The sequence below is a fragment of the Suricata suricatta genome, chromosome 5 (assembly GCF_006229205.1).
Source record: "Suricata suricatta isolate VVHF042 chromosome 5, meerkat_22Aug2017_6uvM2_HiC, whole genome shotgun sequence".
Taxonomy (NCBI): domain Eukaryota; kingdom Metazoa; phylum Chordata; class Mammalia; order Carnivora; family Herpestidae; genus Suricata; species Suricata suricatta.
The window spans coordinates 16,760,242-16,781,567 of record NC_043704.1 but is presented as its reverse complement, the minus strand read 5'-3'; the positions used below and the strand labels follow the sequence as shown (position 1 = coordinate 16,781,567).

Here is a 21,326-nt window from a genome sequence, read left to right as displayed (position 1 = left end):
TGATTTTACCTGCGTCCTTTTTGCTGTAATATACCACAATTATGAGTTTAACAGTTTTGCTAAGTTCTATGAGTCTCTCTAGTGGATCCTTAAGCCCTACTGGATGTGAAAGTTGGTCAAGACCGCTGAAATTACGTGGCCCAAACTTCTCCCAGGTAACTGGCTTAAGCCCAATAATCTTATAGACAAGGAAACTGAGACTTGAAAAGAGTAGGTGACACTTTCAAAATCATACTAGTCATTGTCTCCTCATAGGACTATATTTGAATTTCTGCAGAATGTGTTGTAAAACACCATTCCAATGGAGCAATTATGGGTTCATCATTTTGTTTGATACCATGTTCAAGTAATTTGGCTAATAATGAAACCAAATGTTTTCAGATTTTCAGTGTAGTTTTGAGGACAACATTTTGCCCCATTTTGTGGCTCTGGGATATTGGCAAGTGCAACAGTGAAATGTTTTAACTTTTCATCCTGCCCTGATGGCCAGGCATGCCATTCATTCAGTCATGCATGCATGCATGCATTTATTCACTTATGTTTGTGACATGGTACACTGCAAAATATTTTTTTTTAACTACAAAAGACTATGTGTGTCCCATTCTGGACACTGTGGCCACTCTTTTCTTTTATATTCCTCAATCTACTGCTCCCCCATTCAAAGGTCTGCACCACAAGGGGATCACTGCCATGTTTCCTGAGAGTTTTTGAAGGGCAGTTGTGGCTTCACAAGAACAATTTATATTTTATTTAAAAGGCTTAGAACTACTTTGGTTAGGAAGTGACTCCATTCATCAGAGAAAGGGGATGGTTTGCTGTTGAATGGATAAATGCACAGGGAGAAATTTCAGAGGCTGATAATTTTCCTCAACTCCCCTTTTCCCTTTATATAAAGTATAAAGTCTCCCATATAAATTAGGAATCTAATCAGAATGGTATGCTCCACTCAACTGGGACAGGCTTAATTGGGAAATCCGCTTAATCAGGACATCTCCCAGGGAACTGATTTAAGCCCGATGATACATAATGGCTATGATTGCAGCTTAAAGGGGGTGGTAATTCTCTTTAATTGAGACACTTCCAGGTAATTTAGTGCTGCTTGAAACTAGGTGTGTGAGAGAACGTATGTGCTTGTGGTCTCTCTGATTTGGTTTTGTTGTTTTTTCCACAGTAAGGTGTGCCAGATTGATTCAGACAATAGCTCTGCCCCAAGAGCTCATCCCTATCCACAAGGCAAAGCAGGGTAGACTCCTTGGCAAAGAACTACCATACTCCTTTTCAGCAACTTGGAATTGGTACTTCAGCCTATTGGGGGTATAATTATGGGCTAATTAGCATTTTTCCTTTGTGGTTAGTTTCAGGGAGGTTTGTTCAGGCAGAAGAAGAGACATCCTTTCCACTATTTGCTTCTTGTTCCTCCTTTGCTCCTGAATGGACTTCCTGCTGGGACACGAAATCCTATAAGTTGACCTAACTTCTGTGGGGTTGAGCAGCATTGGAGAATAATTGATTGCAAGAAGCTATGGCCTGAAATATGGCCCTACCCCTCACTGTGATAGTATTTGGACATGTGACATTTAGTAAGCTTTTAGGTTTAATAAAGTCATGAGGGCGGAACCCTCACGATGCAAGTGATGCCCTTTATAAAAAGAGACACCACGAATGACGTCAGCATCATCACTGGTTCTTGACATCAAGAAGACATCACTCATTTTTGTCTCTCTTTTAACAGTGATTTAGCATCAATCTTTAAAGCTAAAATGAGTGTCTTGTAGGTAGCATATATGATGCCTTGACTTCCAACCTCTGTAACTGTAAGAAATAAATATCTGTTGTTTCAGACACTCAGTGTATGATGTGTTGTTGTGGCGGCCGGAGCAGCCTAACACAGTGGGAAATGGCACCTGCAGCAAGTCTTTTTTTTTTTTTTTTTAAGTTTAGTTATTTGTTTTGAGTAGTGGCAGAGAGAGGGAGAGAAAATCCCAAGTAGGCTCTATCCTGTAAGCATGGAGCCTGATGAAGGGCTCAATCTCACAAAACGTGAGATCATGACCTGAGCCAAAACCAAGAGTTGCATGCTTAACCAACTGAGTCACCCAGGCACCTCATCCAGTTCTTCTTTTAAAGATGCATTCTGCATAAGAGATGGAAAATTGGACTGAGGAAACAGGATGGTCATTATCAACAGTGATCAGATTTGTCTGCAGTTCTTTTCATTCTTATAGGAACTTAGTCCTGATCACAGTCCTCAGTTCACGTCACCCAGTCACTATTGGTCTATGTGTAAACTCTACATTTAGACACTTACTTATTCAGTCACACATTCAGTTATTGCCTTTTATCTCATACACCCTCTCGTTTTTCTGCTCTTTTCCCTCTGTACGGCCAACAGCACAGCATGTTTAATGTGTAAGGTTCCTGTTTCATAGATAACTATCTTTTTGCTGTGTGGAAGGGGTGAGAAAACTCTCTAGGGATCTCTTTTATGAGGTCACTATTCCCATGTAGTCAAGTCTGCTCTCATCACTTAATCACCTCCCCAAAACCCACCTTCGAATGCCATCACATTAGGGATTATGTTTCAAACCTCGAACTCTGTGGGAGATACATGCATTTGGTCTATTGCCTACTCAATGGTGTGTATCTACCATGTTTTATCTATTGTATCAGTTAAGGTAATGCTACACATGTAACAGGTAAATCTTTCAAATTTCAGAGGTTTAACAGATCCTCAGGTTAGTTAATGAAGTTGAAAGTAAATTAACAGCCTGAAGTGGGTGCGCCAAGTTAAGTGATTCAGGGACCCATGCTCCTTCCGTCTTCCACAACCTGGAATGCAAGGATCCTATTCTGAGATTTCCTCCACTCAAGCCAGGTGGAAGGAGGAAAGAGCAGGGAAGTTTGCACTGGGGACTTTCTTACAGCCAGGTCTGCAAGTAGTCTACTAAACTCCAACCAAACATTCCTTTTTCTGGAATTCAGCCATGGGTTTACATCTAATCTCAAGAGGATGCTAAGAGGAGGAAAAAGGCTTGGTGATACAGCAAAAGTTCCCTGTACATGTAAATCCTTTCTCAGGGATTGACAGCTGGATTGCCTCTGGTTCCCTGCCACCAAAAATAATGTTGCAGTTAACACCCCCTTTCCTATATTCTTTGGACCTGTGCAAAAGTGTCATCAGTTCATAAAACCAGGGATAGAATTGCTTGGTCTTAGGATATGCATGTGCTCATTTTGACCAAATGGTGTTCATTTGTACTCTTGATTAGGAGCACTCGCCTGCCCCTACCAGCAGTGTGGAAGGATGCCTCTATCCCCTATCTCTCTCTCTACTTCTTGCTTCAGTTTTCTTTTTTGGTAGACTAGTGTGTATACAGACATATATCATTGCAGTTTTAATTTTCATGTTTTCAATGGCTAATGATTTTGAACATTAACATTTTTGTTAACCCTTAGGTTCCCACCTCTGTAAATTGTCTAGGTATATTTTTTTTTTGTAACGTTTCTTTTTGAGTTAGAGAAAGAACACATGTGCATGCATGTGAGCAGGAGAGCGGCAGAGACAGAGGGAGACAGAGGATCTGAAGTGGGCTCTGTGCTGTCAGTGCCTGATGTAGAGCTCAAATTCACAAACCACTAGATCATGACCTGAGCCAAAGTCCAACACTTAACTTACTGAGCTACCCAGGCACCCCTTGCCTGGATATATTGTTTGTTCATCTTTCATTTTGTGGTTTGTGTTCTTTTTTTGATTTGAAGAATATTTTTGAAATAGAATTTATCTATTTTTTTAAAATGCTTATTAAGGAGACTTTCCTGCTCCCAAGGTCTTGTTTGTTACTTTAAAGTTCACTCTTACAGTGTTGTTGGGGAGGGATTCATTTCTATCTTCTACATGCAATGAATCAATTTTGAGTATATCATTTATTGAACAATCTTTACACATTAATTTATGATTTAGCCTTATCACTAACTTTCCACATATATGTGTATTTGTGAACTCATTCTGCTTTATTGGTCATTTGTCTGTTTTTGGGCTAATACTATTCCAGATTTCCTTTTTTCTTTTTTAATTTTTTTAATGTTTATTTTTGAGAGAGACAGAGTATGAGTAGAAGAAGGGCAGACTGAGAAGTCGACACAGAATCGGAAGCAGGTTCCAGTCTCTGAGCTGTCAGCACAGAGCCCAATGCAGGGCTTGAACTCACGAACTGTGAGATCATGACCTGAGCCAGAGTCTGTTGGTTGGTTAACCCACTGAGCCACCCAGGCATCCCCATTCTTGATTTTCTTACTGTGACTCTGAAGTATGTCAATATCAGGTACATTAAGTTTCTTCTTCTTTTTTAAAAGTTGATTTTGCTAGTTTTTATTCTTCTATGTACATATTGATGTACATTTATTCAATGTTTCAAAGAAATCTGATTTTGATTGGGATGCTGTATGTTGATAAATGTAAGGACCACTAATCTCTTTATAATACTAGTCTTCCCGGCACTCAGGAGTCTGCACTGGCTCTCCATCTATTCAACTCATCGTCTGTGTCCTTTATTGGCATTTTGAAATTTTATGTATTGTGTTCTTATGAAGTTTTGGTTAACTTAGTTTTAAGATACTTTATAGTTTTTATTGCTATTGTGAATAAGATCCCATTTGTGTTACGTGTTGTAAGTAGTTATTGCTGGTATAGGACAATGGAATTGATTTTTTGTAGTTTGGCCACGTATCTATCTGGCAACCCTAATGAACTCACTCTAATTACTTTTAATCGTTTGTCTGTTGAGACTGCTGATTTTTCTAGGTAGATGATTACTACATTTACAAATAACATTTTATCTCTTTTTGTCGTAACCCGATGACCTGGGCCGCTCCTCCCCGGCGATTGGCGGTACCTGTTTCGTCAGCCCCGACTGGCAGGGCGGAGAGTCAGAGTCGTCGCCGGTCCTTCTCCTGAGGGAGGGAGAGAAAAAGGGGGCAGGAGAGGGAGACGCAAAGAGTAAAGACAGAACTCACGGTTCTCCGATCAGGCGAAAGAGAGCGTTTATTCAAAGAACTGTTCTTTATATAGTCTTCAGGGGGGGAAGACAAGGCAAGCTGACCTAGGCAGGCTACAGAGTCAAATGCATATCAAAGAAGCGCCCCGACTTTGCCTCAGCAATCTTGGGGGATGGAGAACTAACATTGAATACGGTTTTGATCTTTTGTGTGCCTTGGCCACTCACGTCTAGCTCAGCAAGACAGTCGCCAAAAGTTATTTTGACCAGGAAATGGCAATCTCCAGCCTCCAGATGCAAATCTTGTTTACTGGCTCGCTCAACGGAGTGATAATCCTTGCCTGAGGCAGACAGAAAACTTGGCGGGCCTTTTCATATTACTCATATTTCATATTACTCTTTTCATATTACTCTCCATATGTATAATTTTTTCTCTCTAGGCTAGAATAAATTTAATTCTATTAGTATATAGCTTTGTTTTGTTCTTATTCTTATAGGAAATAGACCTGAAGATTCTTATTAAGCATAATGTTTGATGCCTTTGGTTTTGGTATTTAATCTTTATTAAACATATACACAGTTTTCTTCCATTTCTCTCATATTAGGGACTCTTAAAAATATCATAATGGAAGTAGAATCTTACTCAATGCTTTTATCTTGCATTGCTTGAGATAATAATATGTCTTTTTTTTCACTAGTCTACTAATGTGGTAAGTTGTATCGATTTATTTTATTTTTGAGAACTCCTTGCATTCCTGAGATAAACCTAGCTTGCTCATGATATATTATCAACTTCAGAGATAAAGCAAGTGGATGCAGGACTAGTATTGAAAATCAGGTCTTACAAAAAGTAGCCTTAGTTCATCCCAATCTTTCATCTTATCCTCCATCTCCTGCACCACACAAACTTATGTTTTTCTTTTTAGGCACTTACATAAACAGTTTTTGTAATTTAGAAGCTTTTAAAAACCCTAGGATTCAGTTAAAAATTTTTATTTTTTTCATTCTAGAATATCAGAAGTTTTGGAAAATATAGTGAAGCAGGAAGAGAAACAATCACTTCAACACTGTATCCAGACAGAACGTCTCCTAACCTGGGAGCTCAAGTAACAACTAAGCATGAGATGCTTTTCCAGAACTATATTCAGACAGCAGGTCTACTAAATAGGGAAAAACTGCCAGACCCCAACATGCACTGCATCAATGAACACTGCAGGCAAGAGGCTGTTCATTGAAACCCTGCAGAAGCTGTGGGTATTCCTTTTTTATTTTTTAAAAATAAGGTTATTTCTTATTAGGCTTTATGAGTGTTGTCTATGCAATCTAATATTTATAAAACTCAAAGTCAAGAATTATAAATGACCAAGAAAGGCACAGACTAATAACCACATTTTATAATGTGGTAGTACTTTATAATTTCACATATATTCTCTTATTTGATCCTAAATTTCCTGGAGATAAGACAGAAATATTTTTCTTCATTTTACAGAAGAATAACCTGGAGATCAGTTTAATGAATGGTATATCCAAGACATTAGATATATTGGAGTAGATTTTGAAACTACGATCCAAATCCAGATACATTGTCTCTAAATATTGTTCTAAATATTGTTTTTACTGAGGTATAATTGACACTATAGTAGTTTCAGGTATGCAACCTTATGGTTAATATTTGTATATACTGCAAAATGTTGACCACAATGTCTAGTGATCATTTGTTACCATACAAAGTTATACTTTTTTTCTTCATGATGAGAACTTTTAAGATTTACTCTCTTGGCAACTTTCAAATACACCCTATAGTACTATTGACTATAATCACCATGCATCATTACATCCTGTGGGTATCACTTTTGTGTCTACTGCATGATGTAAGCAGTGAGCAACCCTAGTTATTGAGCCAAGTGGCTAGAGAGATTTAGGCTGAACTTCAAATCATATATCTCTCAAGTACTTTAGTAGGGAATAAAAGAGACTTGGGCCAGCTGGTGAATCCTGGAGTGAGCTGGGGATTTGGAATGGGCATTGAAGCGAGGCCCAGAATATTCTAAAATATCTGTTAAAGAGGCAGAATATAATGAAGTCTTTTTTGTTGTTTGGCTATGGGCTTCAACCAGCTTTATTAACATGATGGTATCATTTCTTTGTGTTCTGTCAAGAATGAGAAATAACTCTCCGAACATGGCCTCCATCTTTTCTTATGGTTAATTTTGCACCTGGTCTTAGTTTTAATTTGATTTTACTGAGCATGTGCTGTGATGGTTATTCTCCATCATCCCTGTATAACTGTTCTGTATAATTCTCTGCAAACCTCTGTGTGCTAGAAGGGGGCTGACCTCTCTGACTTTGCCACTCACTCTAGCTTCATGTGGCTTCTAGTTGGATCTATTCAACAGAAGTCTCTGTTGCATAATATTCCATAATACCCCCACAGCCATAGCTCCTAAGGTGGCTTCTCTCATATGACTAATGGCCTGATTGGGTTTGGATAACATCATTTATTTTCACTGTCCCTTCTGACCTCAGGATGATAATGGCAGCCCTTATCAGTTTTCCTTTCTTACCTTCACCTTGTAAACAGTCCCTTCAATAAAAGGTCTTTTATTAATTCCATCTGTTTCATGCTGCGACCTTGACTGACACTTGTTAAAGGGCCCAGTCATGTCCCACAGATTGGTATACTTTGGAGTTTTGGTGGATACTATAAGCTTAGGATAAAACTTTCCTGTTTTTGTAATCTCTGTGCCCAATGAGGGCCTCAAACTCATGATCCCAAGATCAGGAGTTGCATGCTCTACTGACTGAGCCAGCTGGGTGCCCCACAAAACCTTCCTGTGGTTTGGTGCTGGGTTGTAGCCTATTTGGCTTTAATGTGCTTCAGAAATGAATGTTGCAATTTATAGATGACCATGAGCATGAGGAGTCTCTGTGTGAGCTTGCAGAAGCACCACTTTATAATTGCAGAGTGCAAGTCCTTTGGCCACTGAATATGGCAGTTTAACTGAGCTGCATATGAAACCTCATGGCTCTTCATTGTATTTCTCTATGATTTTATTTTGATTTAAAAAATTTTTTAAAATATTTTATTTATTTTTTAGAGAGAGAGACAGCCTGAGCAGGGGAAAGTTAGAGAGAGAGAGAGAGAGAGAGAATCTGAAGCAGGCTCCAGGCTCTGAGCTAGCTGTCAGCACAGAGCCTGATGTGGGGCTCGAATCCATGGACCGTGAGATCATGACCTGATCCAAAGTCAGATGCTCAACCGACTGAGTCACCCAGGCTCCCCAAAACCAGATAGAGATCCTTTAGTGAAGTTTTATTTTCTTCATCTTAACTCCAGGCTTTAATAATGATAATAATAATAATAACAACAACAACAATAATAATAATACTCTGTGTCAGGCATTGTTAACAGATTCACTACTGGAATGAAGATACTGGGGTTCAGGGAGAAGTGAAGCAGCTTACTCAGATTCACCACATAGTAAGCGGTTAAGCAGAGACTCCCCCAGGTCTCCCTAACTCCAAATCCTGAGTCTTGTACATAGTTGTTATATTTCTAAAATTCCTTATGTTGATTTTGTTCTACTCTTTTTATCTCTCCCAGAAGAAATTGTAACATCAGATATCCATGTAAGTTAAAGTAGATTTCAGGAAGCATCTTGGATTTCATGTTGAAATGTCTAATGATAATACTCTAGGTTTGAATAGTACTTATTACTTACTGATCTACATAAATCCTAATATAGAAGAAGAATAGTGTGCTGAGTAGCTTCTGTACCACCATATCCATTTTTCAATTTGTTCTCCAGTCTAGGAGAGTGACTTTTTGGGTCAGAATCAGTGGACTATCCTGGCCAGTAGGTCAAAGATGGATTCTGGCTGGCTCGAATCAATAGGAGACATGACCAAAAGATCAGAGTCTTGAAAAGGAGTTATATTCATGGTCTTGCTGGCTTTATCCCTTCTGGACCTCAAGTCTGAAGTGAATGAATTTCTCCCCTCAAGGCCACAGTCCCTATGGGATGGCCTTCTTTTAGAAGAATCTGCAGATTCTGGTAACTGCTCCTTTCCCTTACTCCTTCAGACTTGGTGCTGGTAACATTTTCCCATTATGGCTATCCTTATCTGTGCTCACTACTTAGGAAATAGGCCCTCATGAAACTGCCTTCTTTGCCCCAGATGGCTGTGCAGGGGGGTTCTTGCCATGATCCTCAGGTAAGAAGATTTTATCATTTATCCAAGTTAAGCCAGGAGTAGATCAAAGAATAAAACTTCAATATTAATCTTGGATGCTTGAAAAAAAAATTGAAGGGATCCAGTCAACTGTAAAGAATCAATCCTGTTGGGAGAAGTAACAGCAAAAATTCCACCCGAGGACCTAGAGCCCTTCTGTGGTGTCCCCTTCATGTGACTGATGATGGTGGCAGGGACCACATCTCTCCCTCATAGGGAAAAGGTACCACTTTCTAAGATGGATAATCTGAAATGTCTTTCACTCTTTGTCCCTTATAGATCTCTGCTTTCATAGATTGGGGAGTAGGAAGGGGCAGCAAGAGCATGATTGGGGTGATAACTATGGGACCTGAAAGGCATACCTGGCCACAGGTTTTGTGGCATTGGTTAGAAAGTGGACTACTTGATGCTTCTTTGTTCTCAGGTTTCAGCCCTATGCACAAATCCACGGGTAAAAGGAGCAATCACATTTGATAAATTTTAAATACCGTTTAATGCCATATAGATCAATAAAACTAGCTAGGTGTCTGGTAGATTGTATAGCCTATCTTTCTGCTTTAAAGAAGCACAGGCTCTAAAACATCTCAAACAAATTAGAACTCTGTAATCCTTTCAGAGATCCAGCACTTATATCCTTTGATAGTTGATGCTAGCATTTTATCACTGCTATCAGGAGTGTCCAACTCACAACCTACCTCTTTTAGATTACCGCATAAGCCCCTCTCTCTGCCTTCCTCAGTGGAGGAGTAAAACCATCATGTCCCAGCCTATCACTTTATAAATGTGAAGATGCCTTTTAACCAAACTCATTAGCTCACCCATCCCTTGCTCCATTCTTCCTTCCCTTCCTCCCTCCTTCTTTCACTTCCTCCCTCTTCCCTCCTTTCCTTCCATTTCATCTGTTAGTCTCAAATTTTTGAGTAAATGCATTTTTTGGCTATATAGTCATCTTTGCTAACATGTTACATACTTTTAGGATCTGGGTTATACTTGTATCTTTTATTTTCACAAATGATTTTGAGGATTGCCAAAGCAAGTGCAAAATTTCCACCCAAGAAGAATCTCTTCAACATGGATCTTTGCTTGAAAGATCTGATGTAGTCTGCAAGTTTCTGGGAACTTGCAATATTTTGTTACATATTTGGGGACAAAATAAAATCTGGAAAACATAAAGAGGGAGGCAAGGAGGGAAAATATGAATCCAAGTTCTCTCCAGGAAAACTTAAGAACAGAAGAGATGAGTAAAGTTTTATATTTGGGGGGGGGCAATTTAAAGGTCTTCATTGGATTCACTTGCACATTTAATATGTATAACATCTTGCATTATGTGATCCAGTCCTTAGGAGTGGGGTTGAAGAGGCTGATTTAGGCACACAATAAAGTGCTACACAAGTTAAGAGCATGAATCAAATAACATTAAGGTCAAACTGCTCAAGGGCAGATAAAGGATACAGGAGAGAGATGGGAAGATATCAGGGAAAGTTTCATGCATCTGTGGCATTTGACCTGAGTCTTTAAGTCAAGTTTGGACAGTTACAGATGGAACCGGGGAGAGATGAGGAAAGAAAAAGTTTCCATACAAATGGGAAAACATGAGCCAAGCACAAATTGCAGATGTTGGTTGGTTCTGGTTCAATGAAATTAACCTGGTGTGTGGCTTATCTAATAGCATCATTTTTTGGAGGAAGTCAGAAGGAAATCATCCAGGAAATCTATGATGAGATCATTAAACATTTCAGTGAAAGATACCCTTGCAATTAATTTCGTTTGCAATATGCATGCTTATGAATCATTATATTTGTTGGGATGTTATAAAAAGGTCAAAACTAATTATACATTTGTTATGATGAGCTTAAAATTCTAGCTGTCATTTGTTACGTTGGTTCCCTTGAGACATTGTAAACTCAATTCCTTCCTTACATTGGAGTTTTGAGTGTCATTTTTTTTAACGCTTTAATGAAAATGTTTCTTTCATCACTATAATTTGGTTTATTATGCTTAATGCCACCAAATTACTTTTAAATCTTGGCATGGCTTTATTAAAAATGGTCTCATTTTAATTTGCTGCTCTAGGTACAGAATTTATCATGAAGACAAGGAAAAGCAGCCTGCCTCTTAAGAGATATTCTGGAAATAGCTTAATGACAGATCTCCAAGTACTGAAGACATTATCAACTCATTTAAAGTTCTCTGTGATGTTGGTTACTTGAAAATCTTTATCCTGTGTGTGTGTGTGAGTGTTTCCCAAAATTGTTATATTTCTTGGTTTCTTGCTGAAGAATTTGCCAACATATGTTCCTTGTGGGTAGATGGGAATACAAATCCTAGAAAACTCAATGGCATTCACAGTTATAATTTCTAAAAATCAAGTGAGCCAACGAAATTTCACCCTTGAAATCTGACCTATTCAATTCTAATATTCTCAAAGGCAAGGACTATATCTTATTTGAAATTTGTGGCAGGTGCTATGTGGCATATGTTCCAAAGGTTGTCATTAATTATTTAGCAAGTCTTTGTTTATTACTCACTATATGTAAGAGGCTAAACAACTTCTATAGAGTGACTAATATTGACAAGAAATATTCTGATTCACCTTCTAGAAGTTTATAATCAACTGGGAGTTTACAACCTAGTGGTCTTTTATGAGATTGCTGGAACATGGTGAGGTTTAAATGTTCCCAGGAACTATCACATCATGCCATTCACATGTTTTAATTATGATTTGGATGACTTGTCTTAGGAACAAGAAATGTTCAGAGAGTTATTTCATTTATTTTATTTTATTATGTTTTATTTGTTTTTGAGAGAAAGATCGTGGGTGGGAGAATGGTAGAGAGAGACACACACACAGAATTGGAAGGAGGCTCCAGACTCTGAGCTGTCAGCACAGAGCCTGATGCAGGGCTCGATCTCATGAGCTGTGAGATCATGACCTGAGCCGAAGTTGGATGCTTAACCAACTGAGCCACCCAGGTGCCCCCAGAGAGTTATTTCAAAGTAGTAATACAACTAGTCTGCAGATTTGGTGGAGAATTTATTTTAACTATTAAGGGTTAGAAACGACTATTATTTAGGTGCCTTGGCAAGCATTGGTATCCTTAGATATTACTTCTTGGAGACATTGGTAGGTATCTCTTAATTATTTTAGGAAATGATAGTGGAAGATGACTACCTGCCCTATGATACTTCTTTAAAAATTGAGTCAAGGGACGCCTGGGTGAGTCAGTCAGTTAAGCATCCAACTTCAACTCAGGTTGTGATCTCACAGTTTGTGGGTTTGAGCCCCACATTAGGCTCTCTGCTGATAGCTCAGAGCCTGGAGCCTGCTTTGGATTCTGTGTCTACCTCTCTCTCTACCCCTCCCCCACTCAGGCTCTGTCTCTCTCTCTCTCTCTTCCTCTCTCAAAAATAAACATTAAAATTTTTTTAAATAGACAAAGAATAAAAATTGAGTCAAGAAAGTGTTTAATACAAAACAAATATTTGTTTTAATATAAATAAAAAATATCAGCTATATAAGTTCATTTACTGCTATGGCTGAGTGTCTCTGGACTCTGATAGATTGAAGTTAGAATCTTGGTTCCTCCACCAATAGACAGTCTGACTTTGGGGAGATACTTACCCTTTTTTCTTGCAGTTTCCTTTTCTGAAATGGAAACAATACTACAGAGCATCAGCTGTGAGATTAAGTATGCTGGGGGTGAGGCCTGAGATTGGCCAACAGTACTTCATCTCAAAGAGTTAGGAGGGAACAGAGTATGGTTGCAATGATATGGCTGGGGTTAGGTTGCATCATTTGCCATTTTATAGTTAAGTGACCTTGAGCAAGCTATTTAACCTCTCTCAGCCTCAGTTTTTAACTCTGTAAAAAATAGTTACTTTATGGTTGCTATAACTATTACATGAGCAAATGTTGTGAGGTACATACAGTGCAACCAGATTTAGCACATCCTTGTTAAATAATAATTATTAACATTTGATGGCATAGCCTTGATATATACTAGGAGCATGAGCACAGCCCAGACCAGAGTAAGACAATGGTATCTATCTATCTATCTATCTATCTATCTATCTATCTATCTGTCATTTATCATCTATTTATCTATATATCTAATCTTTCTCATAATGTCCAAATGAAATATCAAAGTCAACTGGACTCCTTCCACATTTTCCTGGATTACCTTGATGGTGGATATGGGTTCTTTGCCTTTCATTTAGATGAGGCTTCTCTATTACCATCAGTAGAAGTTTCAACTTTGTAAGTAGAACTCTGGCTTCCAAGAAGAGAATATCTGAGGACTAGTGACCAAAATATCCTATGATGCACTTTCCGTATTGGGATACTTTTGTGAGGTAAGGGGGCTGCTTAACCTACAAGACTTCACAACTTCCGACTTAATGAAGAATTGTTCAAAGCAAACACCTGGGCATTCTACCAATGAAGAAAAAGGGATGGGAAGTGATGGAGAGAAGGAAAGAAAAAGGATATAAATTAAATAAACAAACCAGGGGCACCTGGGTGGCTCCATCAGTTGAGGTACTGACTCTTGATTTTGGCTCAGGCCATGATCTCACTGTGCATGAGTTCAGACCCTGCATGGGCTCTGTGTTGACAGTGTGGAGCCTGCTTGAGATTCTTCCTCTTGATCTGCCCCTCCCCGACTCATGCTCTCTCTGTTTCTCTCAAAATGAATAAATCAACTTTGAATAAACAAACCAGACAATACATGCCTTCAAATCCATTTTGGAGTCTCACTTAACTCTCTAAGCTGTGTAAAAGCAAATTCACTTCTCTAGTTGGGTACCTTGTGGGCAAAGCTTACAAGCAGCCACTCTGGTGCACCTGTGACACCTGTGGTATGCACAGCCTATGCACAGCCTCATTTGCAAGGTCAGCCCATGTGTTTCAGGATTTCTAAACGTCAGCTTGTCAGTATAGTTTAATGTTAGTCATTTCACTCCCAAGGCTTATGGTACTTTGAGTTACTACTTATAAATACAGCATATATGTCACTACTCTGATGGATTTACCTGTTATTACTTTGTCCTGCATTTTCCCTCCACACGGCCATTTTTTAAGAAAGATAACTGGGGAAACATTCCATTCATATACAGGACTAGACTGAATGAAACTGAGGCCTGAGTGTGCCTTCAGAGTCCCAGCCTCACTTTTCTGACCTCTTCCTCACCCCAACAGGTCCCTTCTTCAAGCATTCCATTACTTTAGTTGGAATGGCTTGCTTGCCCCAGCCCTGTAGGCTCATGACACTCTCTGAACATCTTTGATCGGTGATTACCTGTTCTTTTCTCTTTGCTCCAAGATGAAGAAGTCAACTAATAAGTGCCTTGAGCAAGTGGATTGTTACCTGGCTCTCTTTTAGACAATGCTTCAGTTTGTTTCCAAACACATTAGCCCCTCTGATGTTGGAGAGAATCTGGTGGACCCCATCTTTTGGGGTGGGTAGACTTTACGTTTCTTTAAAATCATATTGCATGGGTAGTTCCTAGAAATACCTTTCCCAGAAAACTCACTCTTATATTATTCTTCCTTTGAAACAGAAATCCCAGGAACTACTTGGTTAAGAAAATGTTAAGTCTTTTTGGGCCAGGCAAAAGGTGAAATTAAAGCAGGAACTGCTGACACAGAGAACAAAAAATGCTGGTTACAGATATTTGATCTTCATCTAGTTTTCTTTGATCCACTTCCTACTTATTTCTCTTCTCTCTCTCTCTCTCTCTCTCTCTCTCTCTCTCTCTCTCTCTCTCCTTCTACCTCTCTCTCTCTCCCTCTCCAGCTTCTTCTGGGCTAAGAATTGAAAAGTCTTATTTTTTCAGTAAGCTCTGTTGACACAGAGCTCCTAGAGGTGTCAACAACCTCTTGAGGTCAATGCAAGCAATGAATTGTCTCTTCCCTTTTCTCCATACTAAAAGCTAGAAGGGCCCAGATTTGAAACTTGATAAGCAGAATAAATCTTAACCATAAACATTATCTTTTGATCAACACTGACTTCCCCCTCTTTTGCTGAATATCTCACCTGGGCGATCCTTTTCTATTAGCATCAAGAAATTGCCGAAGGAAGAAATGTAAGATCTAGTTTTTAATTAACTTTGCCATTGATTTCCACATAACTGTGTATGAGTCACTGTTCTTCAGTGAAAGGGATGAGAGTCTCCAAGATTAATGGTTGTTCTTGGGGATTTTTCTCAACCAAGTTCTAGATATTCCACAATTTCTTCTTTTTCTCCCCTCTGGACTCATATCTTATTCTGATCTTTGCCATAACACACAGAGACACACAGAAACACACATACATGCATTCTCACCAAATGTGCTTTCAGAATGTAAATATTGGTGGGGGGTGAGGATGGGGTGGGGAAGGGAGATTATGATGCACATTTACCAGTGTTGACATAAAAGTCTTATGCTGCAGTTTCGCCTAGTTCAACATAGTTTTAAGCCAATTTACTCATACCGAGTTTTATATGCCTTGAATGAAATGTAGTTATGGATAAGTGAAAAGGAAACTGGTTAGTGGGCCTTAAAGTGTCTATAAACCAGATTGATACACAACATATTTTAGATATTAGAAGCTGAAATACTTATTTTCCCACAAATTACTCTAACAATGAAAAGGTACAGTAATATTGTCTGAAATGAGAGAAAAGTATCATTCTGTTACATTAGAAAATGTAAAATAGAATGCCATTGGTATGATTTTTAGTGACTGAACACACTGCACATCTGCTTTCTAATATGTTATCCATCTAGTCCATCTTCAGCTGTTGGATTAACTATATTTCTGTTTTTCTATCTGTATCTATCAGTAAGCATCTCTCTATCTCTCTATCTCTATAAATATTTTTCAATAAATATTTTTAATTGTACTTGAGAGAGAGTGTGTGTGTAGAGGGAGAGAGAAAGAGAGAGAGAGAGAGAGAGAGAGAGAATCTTAAGCAGGCTCCATTGCTCAGCACAGAGCCCAATGAGGAGCTTGATACCACGATCCTGGGATCATGACCTGAAGTGAAATCAAAAGCCAGATTCTCAACAGACTGAACCACCCAGCACCCCTCTCATTTATGTAAATTGCAACCCAACTCCATTTTTCCAGGCACGTGGGACTGATCCCATCACCCTGGGATCATGACCTGAGCTGAAATCAAGAGTCAGACACTCAACCCATTGAGCCACCCAGGTGCTCCAGCATGTTGTTTTTAATGTCAGCATCTTTATGATTTTACATAAGCATCTTAATGAATTTTTTAGTGAAATAAAGTATCTTCCAATTCTGTTGAGCCAAAATTTAAGTGTTGATCACAATCATAGGAAAATATCTGTGCAGTACCTGTTATTGCTATTTGAAAGGTGACTTTTTTCTTTTTACATCTGGAAATATTTTTGTGCATAAACTCTATAGGGACTAGATAACAAGATTTGTTTAGTCATGGAACAATCCTATAGAAACCAATGGGATTTAACTATATGAAATATTGATCCAGGGCCTGCTCCTTTCCCATTGGTGCTTGGTGTAATGCGTGATACCTCAACTCCTCAGTTAAGCCTCCCTCTCCCTGCCAACCCTGATCCTGGACTTTCTCTGGACCTCTTTCTTCCCTTCCTCATGACCACTGTCTGAATCTCTGGTCCCATGAGTTGTGCCTCTGAGTTACTTCCATTATGCAGTGGTCTGTCTGCCCCTGCTCTGGCCCAGCCGCAATGTCCTTTCTCTGGGTTCCTGAAAGAGGCATTGGGTGACCTTGTCTCTTCCTGCTCAGTCTCCTTTCCTTCAATCCTTTGTTTACTTTCAACTAGAGTGGCTGTCCTCTGTCAGGTCCATTGTATCCCCTTGCATTTTAGATACACTAACCTCCTTTCCCTCCACCATTCTGGTCCTATTCGCTCTCCTTTCAGGGCCTCCCAACATGCTGCTTCCTCAACCTGGAATCCTTGGTTCTCCATCTTACAGCCCTGTCCTTCACCTGATTAACTTGTCATCCTCATTTAGCTTCCTCCAGGAAGACTTCCTTGGTTGAAGGAAGAAGAAGCCATGTTCCTCTGGCTTCTGGCTTCCACTGAGGAAGTGCCATCCTTCTTTGAGTACTCAAATGTTTTTCTTTTTTGTTTAACTATAAATTATGTGAGAGGAGGGACCATATATGCTTGTCTCACCATATTATCCCCAGAACCAAAAATGATATCCAGAAGTGATGGACACTAATTTTTTAAAAATAAAAGGCTTTTTTTTTTTTTTTAGAATCCTCTTCTCTTATACTCACCAATGTTCCAAGTGCCATTTTAAAGTTTTTATGAAGTCAGATTTTAAAACACAAAGATGAGTAGTTTTACTTTACTATAATAACTATTTGGTATGAGCTGAAAGTACTTTTTTTTTAAATTTAGCCAGAAATGATTCTGTGTGTCTGAACCAGTAAGAGGATTCATCAACACAGCAAACTGGAAAACAGATGACATTTGACAACCAAATTTTGTGAATGAGAGCTGAGTAATGGAGAACAAACCAACACTCAAACTTGTTCTGGAAAAAAAAAACCCTGTTGATTTATTATTATTTAGAAAGCACACAACAGCGATTTATCGAGAAGAGGAGAAGGCAAAATAAGTGAGCATACAAATTCATTTCAAAAGAACCAGTGGCATTTCCCAAGTAATATCAGTCTATGTGAGCTCTTTTTAAACTGCTGTATTTCTCATATCTATATGCATACCCAGAGTTATGAATATAGATACAGGGAAACACATCACACACTTGTCAGGAATCCTTCCTCCCAAAACTGTAGTGAGCGTATCATTTTCCTTCCTGAAAGCTGCCTTGCAAATGTTTTCATGGATCATGCCACAGTCTCTTTCCTCTGAGTTCGTCTCTGATGACAAGTAAGGATACTTGTGAAGGGAGATTTCCCCTTAGTTCTTGACTTTTTCTTTAGCTTTTTCTGATTTTTGAGTGAGATTCCCAGTTCTTCCATGATGGCATTGAAAGAGAGACACTAGAGAACATGAAATAATAGAGCATCAGTTTAACCCACTACCTTCCCTTCCACTGATCCTTCTCTCACCAATACAAGATACTGGTCTAAGGTAACTCTGCCACACGTAAATTCCAGGCCAGTTCCCACACCTCCTCCTCCACCCACTGGCCATTCGCCTTTTCTACTTGGGGAAACAGAGTCAGCAAGCTAGCTGGGTAGACTATGGGGTTTCATTCACAAGATGCAGCAGTATAAAAATACCCAGTTAGGCTCTCAAAATAGACAACTTACCTTTGCTGAGACACCAAAATAGAGTTAAGTTAAGTCATTTCCCCCATTGAGATGATCCAAACATTGATAGGTTTATCAAGGCATACGGACACTTCAGTAATGCTATAGAAAATGAACAAACCTTCTCTACACCAAGGCTTTGTTTTTTTCTCCCATGAAACCTTACTTTGTTCCTAAAATAAAATCTAATTCTCGATGACTTTCCTTTCTGATAAAAAAAAGAAAAAAAACAATTTTAAATTGTATATTTTCTCCAAAAAACAGAGATCTGGCAGCAGCAATGATGCAGCTGTGGTTGAAATGAAAATAATATGGTACCAAACCGCACAGCAAAGATGACGGCATAATACGAGGAGAAAATGGAGTGATGATCATGAAACATCACATGAGTGCATATGGCATATAAATGTGCATTATCTGTTACAATTCCAATGTATGTATCTGCATGCACAGCACACAATGGTGTAATAAAACACAATTTGCTGTCATTTTTTCTAGCCAAGATCATGTCTTTGAGTGACAAATTCCTGCTTATAGGGATTTCTATAGAGTAGTATTGTTTTTGATAAGATAACCCTTAAAACATCCTTAAAATCCCAAAGCCTTTGGTAAGGTGTATGGAAGTGCAAGCATGTGACTCCTTTGTTATTAACTCACAAAATGGTAATGTCGAAAGTCAAATGACCACATGCCACCAAGTGATTTCTCCAGGCTGTGAGTGCTTAAGAAGAAGAAATTGGTGTTTCCTGTGTTCAAAGTATGAAATTACTCCTCCGGTCCTTGCACATCAACGGGCAACATGTATTTTTGAAAATTTACACTCCAGTTTTGTTCCATAAAAAAGTTAATGTAGTTTAAATAAGCAATATTTTATATTTTTCTACTTGATTTGGAAATTAGACAGATAAATTTAGATCCTAGATCTAAATTACTGGCCTTCCAGAGATACACCTCTAAAAAACGTAGTAATTTTTGTACGACTTCTTGTCTCTTTTACATGTGTTTATAGAATTTGAATTTCATTTTCATTTTCTTATGGTCCTAAAAATTCACATCATTCATGTTAATTTTCTTTCCAATTGTAAGTTGTGGCTTTAGTGAATTGAGAGGGGGGTCATACCATACAAAGAAAAACTTGGGAAATCCTTTTTATGAATTACACTTACAAAATGTGTAAGTACATCACAATGAAATTTAATGTTTTTTTATAGTATTTCATGGTGTGAAATTTTTCTCTTGCTATCAGATGAACTACATATTTTATAGTGGCATGTGATACATTGTATTGTATAGGGGTCTTGCAAATTTTGCTCAGATGTTTATTTCAATGGAAGAACTTTGTGTGTGTGTGTGTGTGTGTGTGTGTGTGTGTGTGTGTGTATTTTTTTATTTTTTTGCACAGGATATTTCTAATTTCAGGAATACTATTAAAATGGAAAGAAGAGAAAGAAAGAAGAAAGAAGTACCAAGGATTTCATATATACTATGACACACAAATCTTACAGCAACCTTATAAGGAAGAAATTATTATGCCCATTATGTAGATGGGGACATTTGCTATTGGAGATATTAAGTAATTTACCCTGGAAATGTGGTTTGTAAGAGCTTGCATTTGAGCTTGTCCATATGACTCCCAGCCTCAACTGCTTTCACTTGACATCAACACCTTAGTTTTTTAAAACAACGGTAAAGAGCTTTTGTAGGTTCTTTTCTCATAACTACGTGTTAAACAATTGCAGTATTTCTGTTTTAGTTGAGCTCTGAAACGTTTGAGTTTAGACATGTCTTTTCATTTTGCACTGAAACCACCAAAGTCACTCTCCAGTGTGGTGCACAGAGGAGACACAGCAAGGAAGGAACTTCATGACACCTTCTCCTTCCTGTATTGGGGAGAGAGGTAGTCACAGTTTTTATCTTGATAATATGCTTTAGTTATATTTCTCTTTAAAAACACAATCTTCCTTCAACTTTTTTATTGCCTTAAAAGACAGCAAATGTCGATTCTTTTGATTAACTCCAGGTGTTTATTTTTTGCTGCCTTCATGAAAGTAAAAAAATATATAGTTGTATGAGTGGTCTGGTTTCTCTGTCTCTGGTCACAAACAATGATTTCCTTTTGATTCTTGCTTTGTCTCCAACTGTCAAAAAGAAAATGGCAAGATATTGGGGCTGACCTTTCTGCTTCCAAGTTTTTGCTGTAGTCATAAGGAAAGATGACCTTTAAGGTCCCTACCAGCCATGAGCTCAAGCAAACCATACACTCTTGTATCCACAGGAAATGAGAATGTGAAGGTCATCTCTCAGCACAGAGTGCATAGGAGGGTTTCCTATTCATTCATTGATTTGCCTTTCATAATTTAAGAATTAAATATATAGATATAGATATAGATATATAGATACAAAATAAAGATTGAGCTTCTGAATTAGGATAAAAATTGAAATAGCTTTCCAAAGCTTCTATTTCTGGGCTTGGTTTTCATGAACGCCCTTGTGTTCCCAGAGCCATAGAAAAATTATGTTTAAGCATGGAAGTTTAAATTTTTAAAGTAATTTATTAGAATTTAGCAGACATATTGATGACCATGTACCACTGTGCTCAGGAGGCCAGGAAATTAGGGGTAGGATGGATACCCCAGCAGTGTCGCCTGGCATCTGGCAGACTGGAAATTCCCCCATAGCATGCATCCGGGGTCCTCTGGTTTTTCGCTGGTGGATGGAATTCATGTTTTCAATGGATCTACAGACATGACCATGAATTATAATTGTGAGTTGGCCCCTGATCTCAGAAGGCTGGAATTGAAATTTCAGCAGTGCTGCTTA

The 21,326-nt window shown here is 38.5% G+C and overlaps 1 protein-coding gene and 1 long non-coding RNA gene across 5 annotated transcripts in view; one reads left to right on the top strand and one right to left on the bottom strand.

The window, feature by feature from the left end:
• LOC115291885 overlaps nt 1–11,486 on the top strand; it is a 46,931-nt gene extending 35,445 nt beyond the window's left edge. Inside the window, exon 3 of the long non-coding RNA XR_003908708.1 lies at nt 11,301–11,486. This is a non-coding gene — a long non-coding RNA (uncharacterized LOC115291885). The remainder of the gene's footprint in view (nt 1–11,300) is intronic.
• A 6,279-nt stretch (nt 11,487–17,765) lies between these two features.
• The window catches only part of GRIK1 (glutamate ionotropic receptor kainate type subunit 1), a 375,366-nt gene continuing 371,805 nt past the window's right edge, over nt 17,766–21,326 (bottom strand). For 2 of the 4 annotated variants that reach the window (XM_029939072.1, XM_029939073.1), the window contains 2 exons: nt 18,628–18,714; nt 17,766–18,233 (listed from right to left, as the gene is read on the bottom strand). In XM_029939072.1, coding sequence (XP_029794932.1) covers nt 18,078–18,233; nt 18,628–18,714 — 243 coding nt within the window. In that variant the 3' untranslated portion in view covers nt 17,766–18,077. The remainder of the gene's footprint in view (nt 18,234–18,627; nt 18,715–21,326) is intronic. The other 2 variants (XM_029939074.1, XM_029939077.1) reach the window with 1 other exon arrangement.